General features: G+C 42.7%; 1 protein-coding gene across 1 annotated transcript in view; it reads left to right on the top strand.

The window, feature by feature from the left end:
* CACNA1I (calcium voltage-gated channel subunit alpha1 I) overlaps positions 1-15996 on the top strand; it is a 381909-nt gene extending 365913 nt beyond the window's left edge. The window contains exons 33-38 of the mRNA XM_058190911.1: positions 3838-3913; positions 4329-4346; positions 8379-8395; positions 10536-10701; positions 12194-12396; positions 15139-15996. Of these exons, the coding sequence (XP_058046894.1) occupies positions 3838-3913; positions 4329-4346; positions 8379-8395; positions 10536-10701; positions 12194-12396; positions 15139-15846 (1188 nt within the window). The 3' untranslated portion in view covers positions 15847-15996. The remainder of the gene's footprint in view (positions 1-3837; positions 3914-4328; positions 4347-8378; positions 8396-10535; positions 10702-12193; positions 12397-15138) is intronic.
* The last annotated feature ends 3693 nt before the right edge of the window (positions 15997-19689 follow it).

Here is a 19689-nt window from a genome sequence, read left to right as displayed (position 1 = left end):
CATGTTTGATTCTGTTTATAAGAACATAAGAAGATATTGTTTACACAAGGAATTAGTGCATTAAGTAATTGACACACTTCTTGCATCATTCTTCTTTCAAAGCATTATATACACAGAGCTAAGCCTCATAAGCTTATTCTGTATTTGTTGATCTAGCACTTGTCTCTTCATCTTTTGTAACTTACTTTCCAGCAGAGTCAGTTTCGGTATATATCCTCTTTTTGCAAATTTTCTCTCCTATAATGCCTTTTCAGAAAATATTTCAATGTGCATATGTCAATCTTCCTTTAAACTTATTTGACTTCATTCATTCCAGGATTAATATTGAGAAGTCCTACCTAAACTGTACATTTTCATATGATTTTTTTGGCTTTCTTAAACTCCTAGTTATCATTTTCTTACTATTTCCTTTGTATGTTGACATTTTTTATTCTCTGTCATTTCTTATTTGACTCTGTATTTGGTTGTTGTACACCCTTCTTGTTTACAAACTTATCCTTTATTCTTTGTATCCTTTATTTTACTTTCAAAAGTTTTTGTTGCTGTTATTGTTGTATTGTTATTTGCTTTAATAATTATTTGTACGGAAAGCTGGTTGAGCTTTTGATTTTTTTTTCCTATGAAGGGTCCTTCCAAGGGGTCTTTCTTACGAGGGGTCCTTCCAAGCCCAGGTCCTCTGAGCTTGGTTGTTTTCTTGCAGGCATTTCATTAGCCAAAATAGTGTTTTTCCTATTAAATATTCATGTGTCTCTTATGTCTTTCCATACGTTCTCTGTTTTCTTTTACTTAAGTTACTCATGTTAAATCTGTCTCTAGGTCTTACATTTTGACCAATCTTACATCTAGGTTTTGTTTTTTTTAATTCTGTAAATTTAACCCATATATTGTTAAATCTTTTCAAGATATGTACCACAGACTGTACCTGGAAGTATTCTGACAAATTGGATTTCACTTCCCCCTTTTCTGTTTCCTTTGATGTGATTTAACTATAAAAGAGAGTATGTGAAGCAGGAATTGGCAATTGGAAATAATTCTCTCCACAAAACCTGATTTACCTATCTTTTTCATTATTGTATTTATGCAGTCCAAACTTTCCTATAAATTCAGATTTCTTTGATTCTCTGACTTTTGCATTCCAGTCATCAATTAGTAATACCAAGTCATCTTTTGATGTTAGATTTAGTGCTGCTTACAATTTGTTACAGAATCCCTCAGTAAGTTTCACCATGGCAGGTGTAGCAGGTGCATACATTTGTATAACATTGATGTTCACTGCATATCCACTGGTTCTAATAGATATTATCCTGTCAGAAGTGTAGCAAACCCATATATTGTGATATCCTTTTTTGCTGCTCATTGTTAGTATACTCTCATGCCCTGAATAGAAATAATCATTTAATTTGATTCACCAAAATTCAACTGTACCTAAAATACAGTATCCCGTTTAGTAAACTTTATTTCCACTTCAACAATTTCACTTTTGTTGTGTGCATACATCTCACATTCCAAGTTCTAATGATGAGTCCTTCTAAATAAGAAATCCATCTTCAATAACTGTAACCAAATTTGATTGATCACAGAAGAAACTATGAATTTTGTTCTGTAGAATTTAGGTTTTTAATATTGTGTTTCCCTGAAAATAAGACCCTGCCTTATATTTTTTTTGAATCCTGAAGTAAGTGTTTGGCCTTGTTGCCATGCACTCAAAAGCCTGATTGGGCTTATTATCAGGGGATCTCTTATTTTGGGGGAAACAGGGTATATTTTAACAGATTTAAGTATCCTGTAGTCTAGGCAGTCTATAGTGTTTAAATATATATACTCTCACTGAAGTAATCTTTTATTCTTCTTGGTATTATTCTAATTTTAATATTGGTGTCAGAAAACTTTTTAAATAATTATTTAGACTTCATACTGGAGGTATACAAAATGCCTGATTGTCTTCACAAGATTTATTAATATATAATGGAGGCTTGTAGGTTTGAGCTTGATATTTTCTTTTATACTTTATTAGGGTATTCTTTTTGTCCTAGTATTCAATAGAAAAGAAGTTGTTATCTTACAAAGTAACAAGGCAACATTAATCAAGTGATCTACCATTTGTAATTGGAGATGGCTATTAATAATAAACTTATAGGTTTTTTGTTGTATCTAAATCACTCCTGGAACAATTAAGCATGTTTTCATGTGAAGTTCAGTTAGGCATATGATAGTTTACTAAATTAGTTAGAGGTGTCATTCATACAAAGTTTGTGTTTGTATAATATGTACAGATATTGTGGCTGGTAGTTGTGTTGTGTTTTGATGTGATGTGATGCTGGCTTTCTTTTCTTTTTTAAATGTGTAGATGATTAGTGGCGGCAGTGTTTGGTAAAAACCTCCATATTATGCATCCTTGGACACAATCCAGCACACTAAGAAGCATGCATAAATCCTGTTGATCTTAAAGGCATTTAAGCTGACATGACTAGGCACTGGATTGTGTCCACAGTGATCTAAACAGTAGTAGTTCAGCAGATAGCCTCCGTGGAAATACTGTGGCTTTAGTGCTGTGAAGATTGCCCTCATTATATCCTTGTGACAGATTACATCATGATAGTGGATTACCATTTTGGAAATCTACTTCAGTCATACCTTCCATTAATTCCAAATGAACTGTCGTCTGAAGGAGTCTGAATATTTGGCACTGCCACTAATTCTGTTACAGATCCTGTCCAAAGCCATCAGCTCTCCATATCACTTTTGTCACTGTTTACACTAGCAAAATATTCTGCACAAATACAGGAAAGCAGAACTTTATTGAAGGATCTCTCAAATTAGGTCATAATAATAGAGATAAAATAATAACCAAGAAAGAGACAATACCAAAATAGGTTCAAAAGTTCCTTAGAGACTGCCATTAAGTGGAAAAAGTACTTTTAAAGTGAAGAATAGTAAGCTGGGTAAAATGAAAAATAAAAGAGAAGATAACCCAATAAAATGAAAAGGGGAGAGGGGGAAATCCCTTCATCCTTTCATCAAGGGATGATACTTAAAGCAGATGGAGAGATGGTGCTGGGGGATTATTTGTTGTAGAATGCAAATTAAAACCCAGCAATTTGAGTGAGAGATGTGAAAATAAGGAATATTATACTATCGTAATGTAGAATTTTGTTTAAAAAGAAAATGAAAACAGAATCTGAATAATAACAAGGAATAGAATTATTTCTTTTTTTCAGTAAGTTGAAAATAAATAATTTGTGTTAGTAAGTAGCACTAACTAGTAAATTAGTAAACTGGAATCAAGCTCAAAAGGTCAAAAGTAAGTGAAAAATAATAAAGAAAAGACATACAGCTATGTGATTTTCATATGAATTGCATGATTACTACTGTTGAAGTGAATGCTTCGCCATAGCCATAAACTGTTGATGGAAATAAACACTGCTTTCCAAGAAAAGGCAGTCCTTTTCTCAATGATCCCCAGTCTATCTTCTAGGAATTCTTCTCAGAGATTTTTCAGTCTCTTAATGTAGACTCAGTTATACTGAATTTACATTATATATTATGGAGCCACTCCTGGTGAGATTGAAAGGCTTTCTATTTTCCTTCCACAGAAGATGAAATGGAGAATTCTTCAGATGACATGGTCCATCATAGAAAAGTGTATTTTATTTTTCTTTATCCTCATTTCACCCTAAAAATCTTTCATGATATGTAAAATTGAGTTAAGGCTCTGTAAAGTATGTCAAGTATGACCTTCTTCCTTGTCTTCAATCTCTTTTTCTAAAACGATGTGACGGTTAAGAGTGTTATTTGACAGCTTCTTTCCTGATATCCACCCCACTCCCCTTACTATAGATCCAGCTGGCTGAAATGGAGGCCTTATCGCTCAATTCTGATAAGTCTTCTATCCTGCTAGGAGATGATGGAGACAGTTCCAACATTGACCAACCAAGCCCTAAGGAAAAGGTAAATTATTTATACATAGGAACTACCTTACTTTGAAAGAATCCATTTTTTCATGGTCAAGGGAATGGTGGGTGGTAGGTGGATGGATGGATGGATGGATAACAAAATTCTATGGGACTTTTTCTTAAATGTTCTGAATTAATTTACTATGATATTATATATGTCTTTGGTTGTTTGGGTTTTCTCCCGCGTAAAATTGGAAGTGTCTTGGTGACGTTTCGACGAAGTCTCATTCGTCATCTTCAGGCTGGTGTTATCAGCTTCGTGCTTCTAGGAGCAATGTGTGATCGCAGCTGTTTCTTCCTTTTAACTGCTAGTAGGGTTTTGAACTGATTGGTTCAGCTCCAAATCTGATTGGAGCCAAACCCCCAACCAATCAGTTCAAACCCCCACTAGCAGTTAAAAGGAAGAAACAGCTGCGATCACACATTGCTCCTAGAAGCATGAAGCTGATAACACCAGCCTGAAGATGACGAATGAGACTTCATCGAAACATCGCCAAGACAAGTCCAATTTTACGCGGGAGAAAACCCAAACAACCAAAGACCTACATACAAACACCCACGAAAACCTCAGAATATACATATATATATATATATATATATATTTGTTTTCTGAGGTTTCACAGCTTAGATAGTCTTTGTTATTCGGGTTTTCTCCGTAAAATTGGAAGTGTCCAATTTTACGCGGGAGAAAACCCAAATAACCAAAGACCTACATACATACATATATTGGGTGGGATTGGGTGGGAGTTTGGCTGTGCTCTGATTGGCTGGCCAATCCATACATGCAGCAGACTGACACCCACTATGAAGATGTAGCACGACCACAAAGCCAAACAACAGCTATGCAGCTCACCAGCTCAAGTCCCTCTGCAACACAGACTAAACTGAGCACAACCAAGCCCCCACCCAAACAGGACACACCCTAAGCCAATCAGAGCACAAAAAAACCCCAGCCAATCAGAGCACAGCCAAACTCCCACCCAATCAGTTCAAACCCCCACTAGCAGTTAAAAGGAAGAAACAGCTGCAATCACACATTGCTCCCAGAAGCACGAAGCTGAAGCCTGAAGATGACGAATGAGACTTCATCGAAACATCGCCAAGACACTTCCAATTTTACACGGGAGAAAACCCGAACAACCAAAGACCTACATATATATATAAATATATATATATATATATATATATATATATATTTGTTTTCTTTGTTATTCGGGTTTTCTCGCGTAAAATTGGAAGTGTCCAATTTTACGCGAGAAAACCCAAATAACCAAAGACCTACATACATACATATATTGGGTGGGATTGGGTGGAGTTTGGCTGTGCTCTGATTGGCTGGCCAATCCATACATGCAGCAGACTGACACCCACTATGAAGATGTAGCACGACCACAAAGCCAAACAACAGCTATGCAGCTCACCAGCTCAAGTCCCTCTGCAACACAGACTTAACTGAGCACAACCAAGGCCCCACCCAAACAGGACACACCTAAGCCAATCAGAGCACAAAAACCCCAGCCAATCAGAGCACAGCCAAACTCCCACCCAATCAGTTCAAACCCCCACTAGCAGTTAAAAGGAAGGAACAGCTGCAATCACACATTGCTCCCAGAAGCACGAAGCTGAAGCCTGAAGATGACGAATGAGACTTCGTCGAAACGTCGCCAAGACACTTCCAATTTTACATAGGAGAAAACACGAACAAACAAAGACATATATATATATATATATATATATATATATATATATATATATATATATATATATATATATATATATATATATATATATATATATTATATTATGATATATTATAAATTTATTTATTTATTTATTTATTGTTTAATTTATATACGCCCTATCTCCCAAAGGACTCAGGGCGGTTTACAGGCATTTAAAAACAGGTAAATACAATCTAAAACAGTTAAAAACTTATTCTAAAAGCCTAAATTAAAAATATGAAAATAAAACCCAATTTAAAACCGTAAATTAAAATCTAGCTCAGTCCTGCAATTAAATAAGTATGTTTTAAGCTCGCGGAAGGTCCGAAGGTCCGGAAGCTGACGAAGTCCTGGGGTATTCGTTCCAGAGGTGGGAGCCCCCACAGAGAAGGCTCTTCCCCTGGGCGTCGCCAGACGACATTGCCTCGCTGACGGCACCCTGAGGAGTCCCTCTCTATGAGAGCGCACGGGTCGGTGAGAGGTATTTGGTAGCAGTAGGCGGTCCCATAGATAACCCGGCCCTATGCCATGGAGCGCTTTAAAGGTGGTCACCAAAACCTTGAAGCGCACCCGGAAGGCCACAGGTAGCCAGTGCAGTCTGCGCAGGATGGGTGTTATGCGGGAGCCACGAGGGGCTCCCTCTATCACCCGCGCAGCCGCATTCTGGACTAACTGTAGCCTCCGGATGCCCTTCAAGGGGAGCCCCATGTAGAGAGCATTGCAGTAATCCAGGCGAGACGTCACGAGTGCGTGAGTGACCGTGCATAGGGCATCCCGGTCCAGAAAGGGGCGCAACTGGCGCACCAGGCAAACCTGGTAGAACGCTCTCCTGGAGACGGCCGTCAAATGATCTTCTAGAGACAGCCGTTCATCCAGGAGGACGCCTAAGTTGCGCACCCTCTCCATCGGGGCCAATGACTCGCCACCGATGGTCAGCCGCGGATTTAGCTGACTGTACCGGGATGCCTGCATCCACAGCCACTCTGTCTTGGAGGATTGAGCTTGAGCCTGTTTCTCCCCATCCAGACCCATACGGCCTCCAGACACCGGGACAGCACTTGATGGCTTCGTTGGGGTGGTCCGCGTGGAAAAATACAGCTGGGTGTCATCCGCATACAGCTGGTACCTCACCGAAACCACTGATGATCTCACCCAGCGGCTTCATATAGATGTTGAACAGAAGGCGAGAGGATCGACCCCGCGGCACCCCACAAGTGAGGCGCCCGGGCCGACCTCTGCCCCTGTCAACACCGACTGCGACCGGTCGGAGAGATAGGAGGAGAACCACCGATAGACGGTGCCTCCCACTCCCAATCCTCCAACCGCGCAGCAGGATACCATGGTCGATGGTATCGAAAGCCGCTGAGAGGTCTAATAGGACCAGGGCAGAGGAACAACCCCTATCCCTGGCCCTCCAGAGATCATCCACCAACGCGACCAAAGCCGTCTCCGTGCTGTAACCGGGCCGAAAACCGGACTGGAACGAGTCTAGATAGATGGTTTCATCCAGGTGTAAGGGAAACTGATATGCCACCATACTCTCTACAACCTTCGCCGCGAAGCGAAGGTTGGAGACCGGACGGTAATTACCTAAAACAGCCGGGTCCAGGGAAGGCTTCTTAAGGAGGGGCCTCACCACCGCCTCTTTCAAGGCGGCCGGAAAGACACCCTCCACCAAAGAAGCAGTCGTAATCGCCTGGAGCCAGCCTCGTGTCACCTCCTGGGTGGCCAGCACCAGCCAGGAGGGGCACGGGTCCAGTAAACACGTGGTGGCATTCAACCTACCCAACAACCTGTCCATGTCCTCGGGAGCCACAGGGTCAAACTCATCCCAGACAATGTCACCAAGACCACCCTCGGGCGCCTCACCTGAGTCACCGCAATTTTGGTCCAACCCATCCCGAAGCTGAACGATTTTATCGTATAGATAACCGTTAAACTCCTCAGCACGTCCCTGCAGCGGGTCATCTCGCTCCCCCTGGTGAAGGAGGGAACGAGTCACCCGAAACAGGGCGGCTGGGCGGTTATCTGCCGACGCAATGAGGGAGGAGGCGTAGCAACGCCTCGCTTCCCTCAATGCCACTAGGTAAGTCCTAGTATAGGACTTCACTAGTGTCCGATCAGCCTCTGAACAGCTAGACCTCCAAGAACTCTCTAGGCGTCTTCTCCGGCGCTTCATCCCTCTCAGCTCCTCGGAGAACCAAGGAGCCGGTTGGGACCTGCGCCGGGTCAGAGGCCACAAAGGCACGACACGATCTAAGGCCCCCGCCGCGGCCCGTTCCCAGGCCGCAACCAGTTCCTCAGACGTGCCGTGAGCCAGACCCTTAGGGAATGGCCCAAGCTCCGTCCGGAACCTCTCTGGGTCCATCAGGCGCCTGGGACGGAACCAACGCATCGGCTCCGTCTCCCTGCGGTGTTGAATGGCGGTCAGAAAGTCCAGGCGAAGGAGAGAGTGATCTGACCATGACAAAGGTTCGATGACTATTTCCTTTAAGTCCAGATCTCTCAACCACTGACCAGAGACAAAAATCAGATCGAGTGTACCACCCCCAATGTGGGTAGGGCCATCCACTACTTGAGTCAGGTCCAAGGCCGTCATGGAAGCCGTGAACTCCCGAGCTGCTGTCGATGACGAGCCGGAAGATGGCAAGTTAAAGTCCCCCATGACTAAAAGTCTGGGGGTCTCAACTGCCACCCCAGCAAGCACCTCCAGGAGCTCGGGTAGGGCAGCTGTCACGTAGCAAGGAGCCAGGTACGTGATCAGCAAGCCCATCTGACATCTATGGCCCCACTTCACAAGGAGGGATTCACACCCGGCAATCTGAGGTACAGTGGTCTCCCTCGGCTCCAGACTCTCTCTAATCACAACCGCCACCCCGCCACCCCTACCCTGGGCTCTCGGCTGATGGAATGCACGGAAACCTGGCGGGCACATCTGTACCAGGGGCACGCCCCCTTCTGCGCCCAACCAGGTCTCTGTAATGCCTATAAAGTCCGCGGCACCCCCCTGAATAAGATCATAGATTAGGGGGGCCTTATTGGCCACGGACCGTGCATTACACAACATCAGCCGAAGGCCCAGGCTCTGAGGGTCTTGACCATCCGGGGAACGGGAGAAGTCTGGGGGCTCGGGGCGCGCGATCGCCTGCAAGCATCGAGCGCGCGCCCCCTTAACACGATCCGAGCCCCCGCTTCCGCCAAATCTGCCCCTCCCCCATACCGTGCAAATAGCACCACCCTCCACCAATGGAACCTGAACTCCCCCCGTAGCCCTCGGACCTATTAACTCACCGCCACGAGCATGCGCAGGAACTGATACCCCACCCGGCGGGTTTCCGCCAACACCCGTCCTACCCCTCCCACCCCTTAAAAATGCCCTATCTAAAAACCCCCAAAGGCTCTTCCTCTTCGCATGCCACCTCTGTGGATCCCAAGATCCGTCATTGAGGCCAGCCCTTGGTAATAAAACGGGCCATTCCTGCGAGGCGGGGGCACCTCGCAGGCGCAAGAGTTCCTGTACCGAATAATATAGGCGAATCATGAGAATAATATTTCGCTAGGGGATAGCAGTCGCCGGGAGATGATAATTGTCCGGGATGGTAAGGTATTAGTCCATAGTTCTTCTTCACATGGATACCCATCGTCAGATGGTGGCTGATATATGTTGATAATATATCATAATATATAAATTATGATATATAATTTACTATATCAAGTGTATGAAACTTTTGATCATTGGGGCCACACTTTTTGTTTACTTTGTTTTATTAGAGTGAAATTGATGGCTGTATAAAATGGGTCCATTTCACACAAGTGTGCAAAAATTGGAATCTTAAAACTATAAAGTTTTAGAGCTTTCAAGAGAGTATTAAAACTTAATATTTAAGACGTACTAGTGAAAGAAACTGCATTGCCCAAGTTCACATAGGGCCATAACAAGGGGTGCATGTTTCATCCTACTTGTTTCATCATATTATTCCTGATACAGATTCCTTCATGAAACATGAGGTCCATATGTGCATATGGAACATTTTCATTTTCCACCAGAACTTTTTCAATAAGGGAAATCAATTACTGAAATGTATAAAGCAAATTACCTCAATCAAGAGCTTCAATAAAGCTTTGATACACATCTAACATCTTTCCCCGCAGTTCAGTTAAAGTGTTATCAATCCTCCGTGAGCTAGCTGAAAACTAAATCTGCATAACATAAAAGTTTATGTTCTGACTGCTGATCCCTCTCCTCCTCTATAGATTCTGTTTTGGCATGTTAAAAAAAGCAGTTGATTTATATTCTCTGTTGGCATTTCTGTTTTACAATTCTCTTGGGAATCCATCTGCCAATCACAGTTCTGGTAGTTTCTGAAGCACATCAGATAACTGATCTGTGGAATGACAAGGGAAGCTCAGTAAAATGAGACAATCTTTCTGGCTTTATTAGGCTGTTCTTAGAGCCAAACGATCAGTTGTTTAGCAGGCCATAAGAAGCTACCAGAAGCCTTCTCTGCCTGCTTCTTCTTCCCAAAAGTGGGCGGGGGGCCGGAATGACAGATTACCAAAAGCCCCAGTAACATACTTGTGCAAAATTGAATTGTTCAAGAGGTTCTGGATAGTCATCTGATTGTACTGCCGCAGAACAGCTAAAATGTAAACAATACCATGGAGAGGAAACAGAAATAAAGAATTTGACAGGGCACATTCATATCATGGTTAAATGCCCGTGGGAATTTAATGCCCTCTGACAATGTATCAGATAGATACCTGAGCACATTTTTTCAACCTTGCAAAGTTTCCTCTTATTTAAATAATTTTGCTTCCTTTTTACGAAGCTTCATGAGACAAATATCTTTATTCTGTCTAGGATGGTGAAGACAGCCCTAATTCTACAAGGAATACAGGCTTGGAAGAATGTCTCTTCCCTTTAACAAATACAGGACCTTCTCTGCCTCCAGAAAGCTACCAGTATGAAATGGAAAAAGTCCCTTTCAGTCGAGCTCAGTCTTGGCTAAATAATGAGACCAATGAAGGTAGGCAATGCCAATAGTTGATCTGAACTAATATGGTACCCAACAGAGATAGTTACTTTTTTAAAGAGCTCTTTCATGTCAATGGGATCTATTCAGCTCTAGGCATGAAAAATGCATCAATTATAAACAACATAGTAATGAAGCAATTGATGTTTTCCAAAGGGTTTTTTTCACTCACTGATCCAGGAGTAGAAAATGGTACCGTATACAGATATACATCATTTAACACACCTCAGCCTTTTTCAATTGGGTTTATCATTCCAAATGTGTCCAATATTTTCATCAGGGACAGTAGCTAAGAGACATATCTGAAAGACACAGAGTAGAAACTCTGCAATATGTTTCATATATTATCTGTAGTCAAGGAAACTGTATTGTAAAAGGCAAGTATTAACTTCGTAATTTTGTACGTTTGAAGCGTTATAATGTTTTCTTTTCCATATGTTCATCTATGTTTTAAAGGTTCTCTTAACTCAGTGCCTAAACTCACCCTTCTGATCATTTTAGTGTTTATTTTTCCATTGTTTTTCAAAAATCATGAGGGCAGCATAGTTAGCTTCTGCCTCTTATCTTATAATAACCCTATGAATTAAGTTATTGTGAGACATAATGACTAGAACAACTTTTAAGCCTCATGAAAAAGTAACTAGAATTACTTTATATTTTAAAACCAAAGAGATTTCAAAGTGCAACCCTGATATATGTGAAGAAAAGCCTGAAACATTGCCAAAATCTTTCATGCTGCTCAACTGGCAAGTGCTGATTTGTCTAATACTATAGGCCATGCTCAAATTATTGACTGTGTTCTCTCAAGGAAAATTATCCAGGGAACAGGAAACGTGTTAGCCAATAGAGCTGGATGATGCTAGTTGTTCCTTGCTAGATGTGCCAACCAAGAGCAAAATGAATTAGTGCTTCCTAAACAGCTACCAAAGAAAGAGGCTGGAGTTGTAAGGGAGCAAGATCAGTAGTGGGATTCAGCCACTTCGCACCACTTCAGCAGAACCGGTTGTTAACTTTCTGAGCAGTTTGGCAAACTGATTGTTGGAAGAAATGATTAGGGCAGAGAACCGGTTGTTAAATTACTTGAATCCCACCACTGAGCAAGATGCATGATGCATGATTGCAAATAGTTTGATTTTAATAATAATAATAATAATAATAATATTTTAATTTGTATACCGCCCTTCTCCCGAAGGACTCAGGGCGGTGAACAGGCAGATAAAATATAGATACACACAATAATTAAAAACATCCCTTAAAAAACTAATTTAAATGCCCAAAATGTTAAAAAACGTACTCCCCCGTAAAATCACAAAATTTTAAAAACCCATCCAATAAAAATAAAAATCAGGCTAGTCCAGCCATACGAAATAAATAAGTTTTAAGTTCGCGGTTTCCCCATTGAACATAACTTAAATTGACTTTTTAGATTTCTGCCCAATAAGAAAACTGGAATGTGGAAACTTAATGTCTTCTTTTTTATGTCTTTCTCCTGATTTTACCAAATCCCCCTTGTTTTCTGGACCCCATTCTCTGTTGTCAGTTGAAACTGAGTTTTTTCTCCCGGCTGTTTCTGCTAAACTGTCAAGTCAAGAGAAAGTATCTTGTCCAGAGAACCTTCCTAAAATCTCTCTGCAAGCTTCTTGGGCCTCACTGCAATCTCCAAATGTAAACTCCTCACTTATTCACCAGGTAAGTCTTCCCATAATGACTTTGTCTCCCATATGTCCACCAGGGTTGAACCATATATAGACATGGGGAAAGTGCTTCAGGAGTAAAAATTGATAAACTTTGTGTTCTCCATTTAAAACAAATTTCAGATGCATACCAAATTATGCAATCCAGATTTTAAAATGGATGAGTCCCATATTGGGAGCCTTCTAATTAAACCTATGTATTCTAATAACCAAGAGGCTTGGCTATTAAATAAACCTACAGTGAGAGTGTGAGTGGACCTTATATCTGAAGTGTCTGAATTTTTTAAGGCAGATTGATGGAAGATCAGTTATTTACGGCTAATATTGGGTGTGAGAAGAGACGCCAAACAAATGTTTTAGTCAACCAGGTTCCTTGCAATGATGTTAACACACTATTGTTCTCAGATGATATTGCTGACTGACAGCTAAGACAGCTAAGAATCAGAACTGTGTCCTCATACTAACTGGTTAGTGCTGCCAGGTAAAAGTGGAGGCAAAGAACAACCATCTGCTTTTGTTAATTGATGTATAATGTCAGCGTTCCAGAAAACATGCCACTACATGTTTACTGGACCCGTGCCCCTCCTGGCTGGTGCTGGCCACACAGGAGGTGACACGAGGTTGGCTCCAGGGGATTATAAATGCTTCTTTGATGGAGGGGATCTTCCCCGCCGCCTTGAAAGAGGCGGTGGTGAGACCCCTCCTCAAGAAGCCTTCCCTGGACCCAGCTATTTTGGGTAATTACCGTCCAGTCTCCAACCTTCGCTTTATTGCGAAGGTTGTAGAGAGTGTGGTGGCGTGGCAGTTTCCTCAGTACCTGGAGGAAGCTGTCTATCTAGACCCGTTCCAGTCCGGCTTCCGGCCCGGGCACAGCATGGAGACAGCTTTGGTCGCGTTGGTGGATGACCTCTGGAGGGCCAGGGACAGGGGTTGCTCCTCTGCCTTGGTCCTGTTAGATCTCTCATCGGCTTTTGATACCATCGACCATGGTATCTTGCTGCGCCGGTTGGAGGGGTTGGGAGTGGGAGGCACCGTTTATCGGTGGTTCTCCTCCTACCTCTCTGACCGGTCGCAGACGGTGTTGACAGGAGGGCAGAGATCGACCGCGAGGCACCTCACTTGTGGGGTGCCACAGGGATCGATTCTCTCGCCTCTCCTGTTCAACATCTATATGAAGCCGTTGGGCGAGGTCATCAGTGGCTTTGGGGTGAGTTATCATCTGTACGCTGATGATACTCAGCTGTACTTCTCCACCCCAGGCCACCCCAGCGAAGCTGTCGAAGTGCTGTCCCGTTGTTTGGAGGCCGTACGGGTCTGGATGGGGAGAAACAGACTCAGACTCAATCCATCCAAGACGGAGTGGCTGTGGATGCCGGCATCTCGGTACAGTCAGCTGCACCCGCAGCTGACTGTTGGGGGTGAGTCATTGGCCCCGACGGAAGAGGTGCGCAACCTGGGCGTTCTCCTGGATGGACGGCTGTCGTTTGAAGACCATGTGGCGGCCGTCTCCAGGAGAGCTTTCACCAGGTCCGCCTGGTGCGCCAGTTGCGCCTTTCTGGACCGGGATGCCTTATGCACGGTCACTCACGCCTCGCCACTTCGCCTGGATTATTGCAATGCTCTACATGGGGCTACCTCTGAGGTGCACCGGAGACTTCAGCTAGTCCAGAATGCAGCTGCGCTGGTGATTGAGGGAGCACCACGTTGCTCCCGGTAACACCACTCCCGCGCAGTCTGCACTGGCTGCCTGTGGTCTTCGGTGCGCTTCAAGGTTTTGGTTACCACCTTTAAAGCACTCCATGGCTTAGGGCCCGGTACTTACGTGACCGCCTGCTGTTACCTTATGCCTCCCATCGACCCGCACGCCTCACAGAGAGGGTCTTCTCAGGTGCCGTCCGCCAAGCAGTGCCGGCTGGCAGCCCCAGGGAAGAGCCTTCTGTTGGAGCTCCTACTCTGGAACGACCTTCCCCGGTTTGCGCCAAATATCTGACCTTCGGACCTTTCGTCGGAATTAAAACTTATTTATTCATCCAAGCGGGACTGGACTGATTTTTTAGATTTTTAAATTTCTAAATTTTAAAATTTTAAATTTTTATATTTTCTGTAATTTTATATGGGGTATTTTAGGTTGGTCAATTCGACGGTTTTAATTCGGCCACTATTGAATGGGTATTTTAAATTGATTTTTAACTTTGTATATTTATTGTTTTTTATCTTGGCTGTACACCGCCCTGAGTCCTTCGGGAGAAGGGCGGTATAAAAGTTTATATGAAAAAAAAAAAAAAAAACCCTCCCCAAGTAAAACTCCGAAGCAGGCATCTTTCAAAGTTCTTTTACTAGGATAGGTAAACTGGCACATCTGGAAAAATCCAAATCTGAGAGATCTGGGTTTTCCCTCAGTAAATCAAAACTCCAAAACCAACCCCTAACTTCTCTGCAGATCACATGCTCCAATCACCAACCGTCCCATCTCGAGACATCACTCAGACCACTCCTTCTCCAGCTGCCGGACCAGCCTGACCTTGACCGGCAGGAAGAATGCTATTGTGTCTAATGGGCCCCTCTACTAACTCCCCCTCCCCACCTCTGACTTTCCCACACATGAGAAAGTGGCAGCAGGGAAGCTTCCGGCCTAGTATGGCTTCCAAAGCTGACATATAACACTGCAACTGATGCCCTCTTCCTTGTCTGAATATGAAGACTGATTTTGTTTGTTGGTTATTTCTTGGCTTTGCAGACCACAGAGAGCGACACTTCCCTTGATGATGGCAGGAGCAATAGCTCAGAAGGCAGCTTGCAGACCACACTGGAAGACAGTTTAAACCTTAGTGACTCACCCCAGTGCACCCTAGATCTCCCGGTAGTATTATGCCCAGTGCCAGCAGCCACCCAAAAAGCTTTGGTTGTCCCGCTTTCCCCTGCCTCCCGAAGGCAAAGCATAAGGGGCCGTGGCATCTTCACTCTCCAGAACATCAGGAGGCACCAGCGGAGCCACAGCAGTGGAGGAAGCACTAGCCCAGGTTGTACTTATCATGATTCCATGGACCCTTCTGATGAAGAAGGGATAGGGAGCAGCCTAAGGGGAGGAGGCAACAGCAGTGAGCAGTCAGAGACCCTCAGCAGTTTCTCTCTGACTTCTCTCTTTTCACCACCTCCTCCATCTCAAGCTCTGGCACTTGTGAAGAAGTGCAACAGCACCAGCAGTCTCCATGCCAACTCTTCTTCACGGAGTTCTGCAGCAAATGAAGCCAAGCAGTTCTACTCAGTTGACCCAAGGGGTTTTTTATCCATGCCATCTTGGGTGACAGACTTCTGCAAGAACAGCCCTTCTCCGCGAGAGGGTGATGTATCAGAGGGCTTAGACAAAATTGGGACTCCAGACCACAGCCCTCCAGTTCCTTCTGAGTTGCAGCTGGGGACCAGAGTCAGCAAGAGACATAGATGAGTCTCCCTGCGGCTGGGAGGAAGGATGACATGTGAAAGAGGCTTGTTCTGGCTGCCACTTCCTAACAGCAGTTCCCAATGAGAGGACTGTGGAAAGGGAAAAAAGCAACCATACAAAATATAAATATGTATGTCTGTATGTGTGCACGTGTGTATGTGTGTCCGCTTGTGTGTATGTGTGGAAAACAAGACTTTTGTACCATACCTCAGAGACTTGAGAGAGTGATAGCAATATGAGAACATCCCACATTTGCAGGGTGCCACTCCCTCTGCAAAGATGACAGTGGGAGAAAGTTAAGAGGGTGAAGAAGACACTCTAACCAAATAACTAGCTGGCTGGATGCAGCTATTTAGCCCTCTGCATATACAAATATATATGTACAGATATATAGAATGATTTATTTATTTTTTTTACAGAGAGCTTAGGACTTCCAGAAAGTGCTAAGTATGAAAAGGGCAGGGTCTTGGGAAAAATAATTTTAAAATGAAATGGGGAATCCAGCCAGATTTTTAGGGCTTGGGTATCTCTTTCAAGCAAAATTGCATAATCCATGTTGTGTTTTATGGGGTGGTGATGGTGGTGGTAGTAAAAACTATGATCCACATCCTGGTGGGAGGGTGGGGAGCTAGTTGTATGAAGATACTCTTTGGAGATACTTCGAGGGGGTGCAACAGCATCTGAAGCTCAGCTTTGTTAAACTCCTCAGGTAGCATCAGTGAAATTCTCAGACTCCTTAAATGTGAACACATCCAATAGAAAAGTCAATGTGGGCTCTCTAGAATTAAAAAGCTCTAGGTGGCCTTCCCCAGTAGGACACCCTCGGGAAGTTTTAGTTGCCGGAGGGTAACAAGAAGAACCAGGAGGCAAAAGCAGAAGCCACATGGCAAATTACTCGGTGCTCTGATTTTCATTGATTGTGCTTTGTTTGTTTGTTCATTTGTTTGGGAGAGGATTTAGAAAAAAAGCTATGTGGGGAAAACCACTTTGTACTGCTTAGGGATCGGGATTTGTAGTTTATTTTGTTTACTATTCAATATTTGTGGAAAAAAATCTATTTTAGAAGCCCAGAGATGCAAAAACCATCTCTAAAGAAAGGTATGCTATTTTTTACAAATATATTGAAAGAAAAAAAAAAGCTACAGAATGAGGAAGAAGTGTAACAAGCTCTTTGTATCCAACATAAGCCTGTTATTTTGATCCTTCCAGAATCATTTCTATGTTTCCATAAAAAAAGAACACAATAATGCCTTTCATGGCTTTGTTAGCTAAGTTAAGGGGGTGTCCCTTAAATAGTGTCAGGTGAGATGCCTCCAGCCATTCTAAGAATGCAAAGCAATTGATTAGCTTTTTTTTAAACTAATAATCAGGCCAAGGTGCATGTCATGATTTGACACTGCATGTAACTTTATGAAATTATAAATAATTGCTAGAATGGGAGAAGCAAGAGAACCATAACATAAAAGGAGGGGGGGGGAATTCCAGAAATCTCTGTCAAATCCATTACTAGATTGGGAATTTTCCTGACAAAAATTCTATTTCACACTTGTGGTATCTGTTATTTGAAATGAAAAGGAAATTAGCATCAGCAAGAGCTTCTCTTTTAAGCCAAGCAATAGTTTCATTAATAGGGTGGCACTGGAGAAAATATTGTTCTCTCAGTTATGATCCAGCTGCTATTTTCTCTTTTAGAATAACAGCAAACTATCTATTTAATGTCATGTGTTATTTGGCCTTAAGTGAGCATGTGTATGCATGGCTGTATATGGAGGATGGAGTGCTAGAGGTAGAAGACTGGATAGCTGAAGCTTGCTGAGTTATATGGCATCTGGGATCATTCTCACAATAAACTTCTTTCCCTGTTATAAACCACATTTTCAGCAACTCAGTCACTTTCAAGATACCTTTTTATCATAATGTTTCCATTATTAGCCAAGCCATCAAGCAGAAAGCCTTCTAAAAATACTATCATTTTCTATTTCAAGGCAAGAATGGAACAATCATAGGTACAATTCCCAAATTATTTTGCTATGAACACCCCCCCCAAAAAAAAAAACTGGCAATTTAAATGACTTGGGCTGGTCTATGATATACAGAAATGGGCAGTTGAAGGTTTTCCATTGCATGAAAATATTCTATTTTGTTAGTGTATTGCTGTAGATTGAAGTCCTCTTAAAGACAGATCCAGGCAAGGACTGACTGAAAGTTAGCAACCGATTTAAAGTGTTTAAATCAGTGGTAGTCAACCTGGTTCTACTGCCCACTAGTGGGTGTTCCAGCTTTCATAGTGGGCGGTAGGGGTTTTGTCCGATACTGAAGCACTTTCCCTTTTTTTAATTTAATTGACTTTAAAAAAAAAAATCCATAGCATTGTTTAAAAACATTTTCATTAGGTTTTCATAAAATTCCCCATGACAATTTAAATTTCTGAAAATATACTATTTGTATCGCCCACGCATAAGTTTAGTTCACGTTATATAAGTGAAATTAAATGGCGCTATAGTGCAATCACAAACAAAAGAACCTCATCCCAGAATAGCTCACGCATCTCCCCCCACACCATCCAGCTGTAACAGACAAGCAGAGCTGGTAGCCGGCGCCCCCCAACCCAACCCAACCCACGATGCATGAGAGGCATGTGCAGATGATGATACATGGCACATTACTGTGGAACCGGTGGGCGGTTAGAAAATTTTACTACTAACAGAGATACAAAAGTGGGCGGTAGGTATAAAAAGGTTGACTACCCCTAGTTTAAATGTTAACAGGAAATCTCCTTTCCTTGAAACTTGCTCATCTTCCATGAGAGGCTCAGTCCATATTCCAAGATTGGAAAGGTGTGGGGGGGAAGGGGAGAGGGACACTTCTTCCTGGAACTGAAGTATATCTTTTCCCTGAAAAATTGAGTCAGTCACAGTTGATTTAATAACCCATCTTTACACATTTGGGCTCAGCATCAAGAGCCTTTCAGCATTAACGATTTTAACAGGGAATTTTAGAAGACATGGAAAGGCTGAGTTGTACATCAGGGGGCTGCTTTGCTTTTAGTGTAATGAGTCAATGAATACCAGATACGTTACAATGGGTAGGAGTTGAAATCCTGATGAATGCATCTCTTGAAAAGTAATGTGTGTGTTTTTAGAGCAGGGGTCTCCAACCTTAGCAACTTTAAGACTTGTGGACTTCAACTCCCAGAATTCTTCAGCCAACAAAACTGGCTAAGGAATTCTGGGAGTTGAAGTCCACAAGTCTTAAAAGTTGCCAAGGTTGGAGACCCCTGTTTTAGAGAGTACAAAACTGAAATGAAGAGTGACTAATGCGGAAAAGAAGGAAGGAGTTCCTGACTGTTTCAGAGAAGGATCAAAATCTTCGTTAATAAAGCAATAATAGCCCTAATTTTAAATGTTTTGTGTGTGCATCTGTGTGTGCGTGTAGGCACACAGGCACATTAGCTTGTAGCATGCTTTCTGCTTCTTCTTTATGAAGCAGAAATGATGGGGGGAGAGCAGATCTCTTAACTGTTCTTTTGAAAGGACAAGGAAGCCATCCATATCAACGCATAGTAAAAAAACTGAACTGAGTTTTGGCACTACTCTATCTGCAGACCCAGTTATTTCTGTTTATCATAACTCTGTAACTATTTCCACTTATGGCAAAGCAGTTAAATGGTAACTTTATCTGCAATGCAGAAATCAACCGAAGCACTGCAACTTCAGTCTGCCAGCCAAAAGAGCTGTGTAAATCTTTTCCAATAGGTAGATAGGAATTTCATGTTCTGGTTGGATCCTGTCTGCTCAAATGTATGGGAATGTAAGTTATATAACTAATATAACTTTCTCATTTGTA

Source organism: Ahaetulla prasina, chromosome 7, assembly GCF_028640845.1.
Source record: "Ahaetulla prasina isolate Xishuangbanna chromosome 7, ASM2864084v1, whole genome shotgun sequence".
In the NCBI taxonomy this organism is placed as follows: domain Eukaryota; kingdom Metazoa; phylum Chordata; class Lepidosauria; order Squamata; family Colubridae; genus Ahaetulla; species Ahaetulla prasina.
This window is presented reverse-complemented; position numbering and strand designations above follow the sequence as displayed.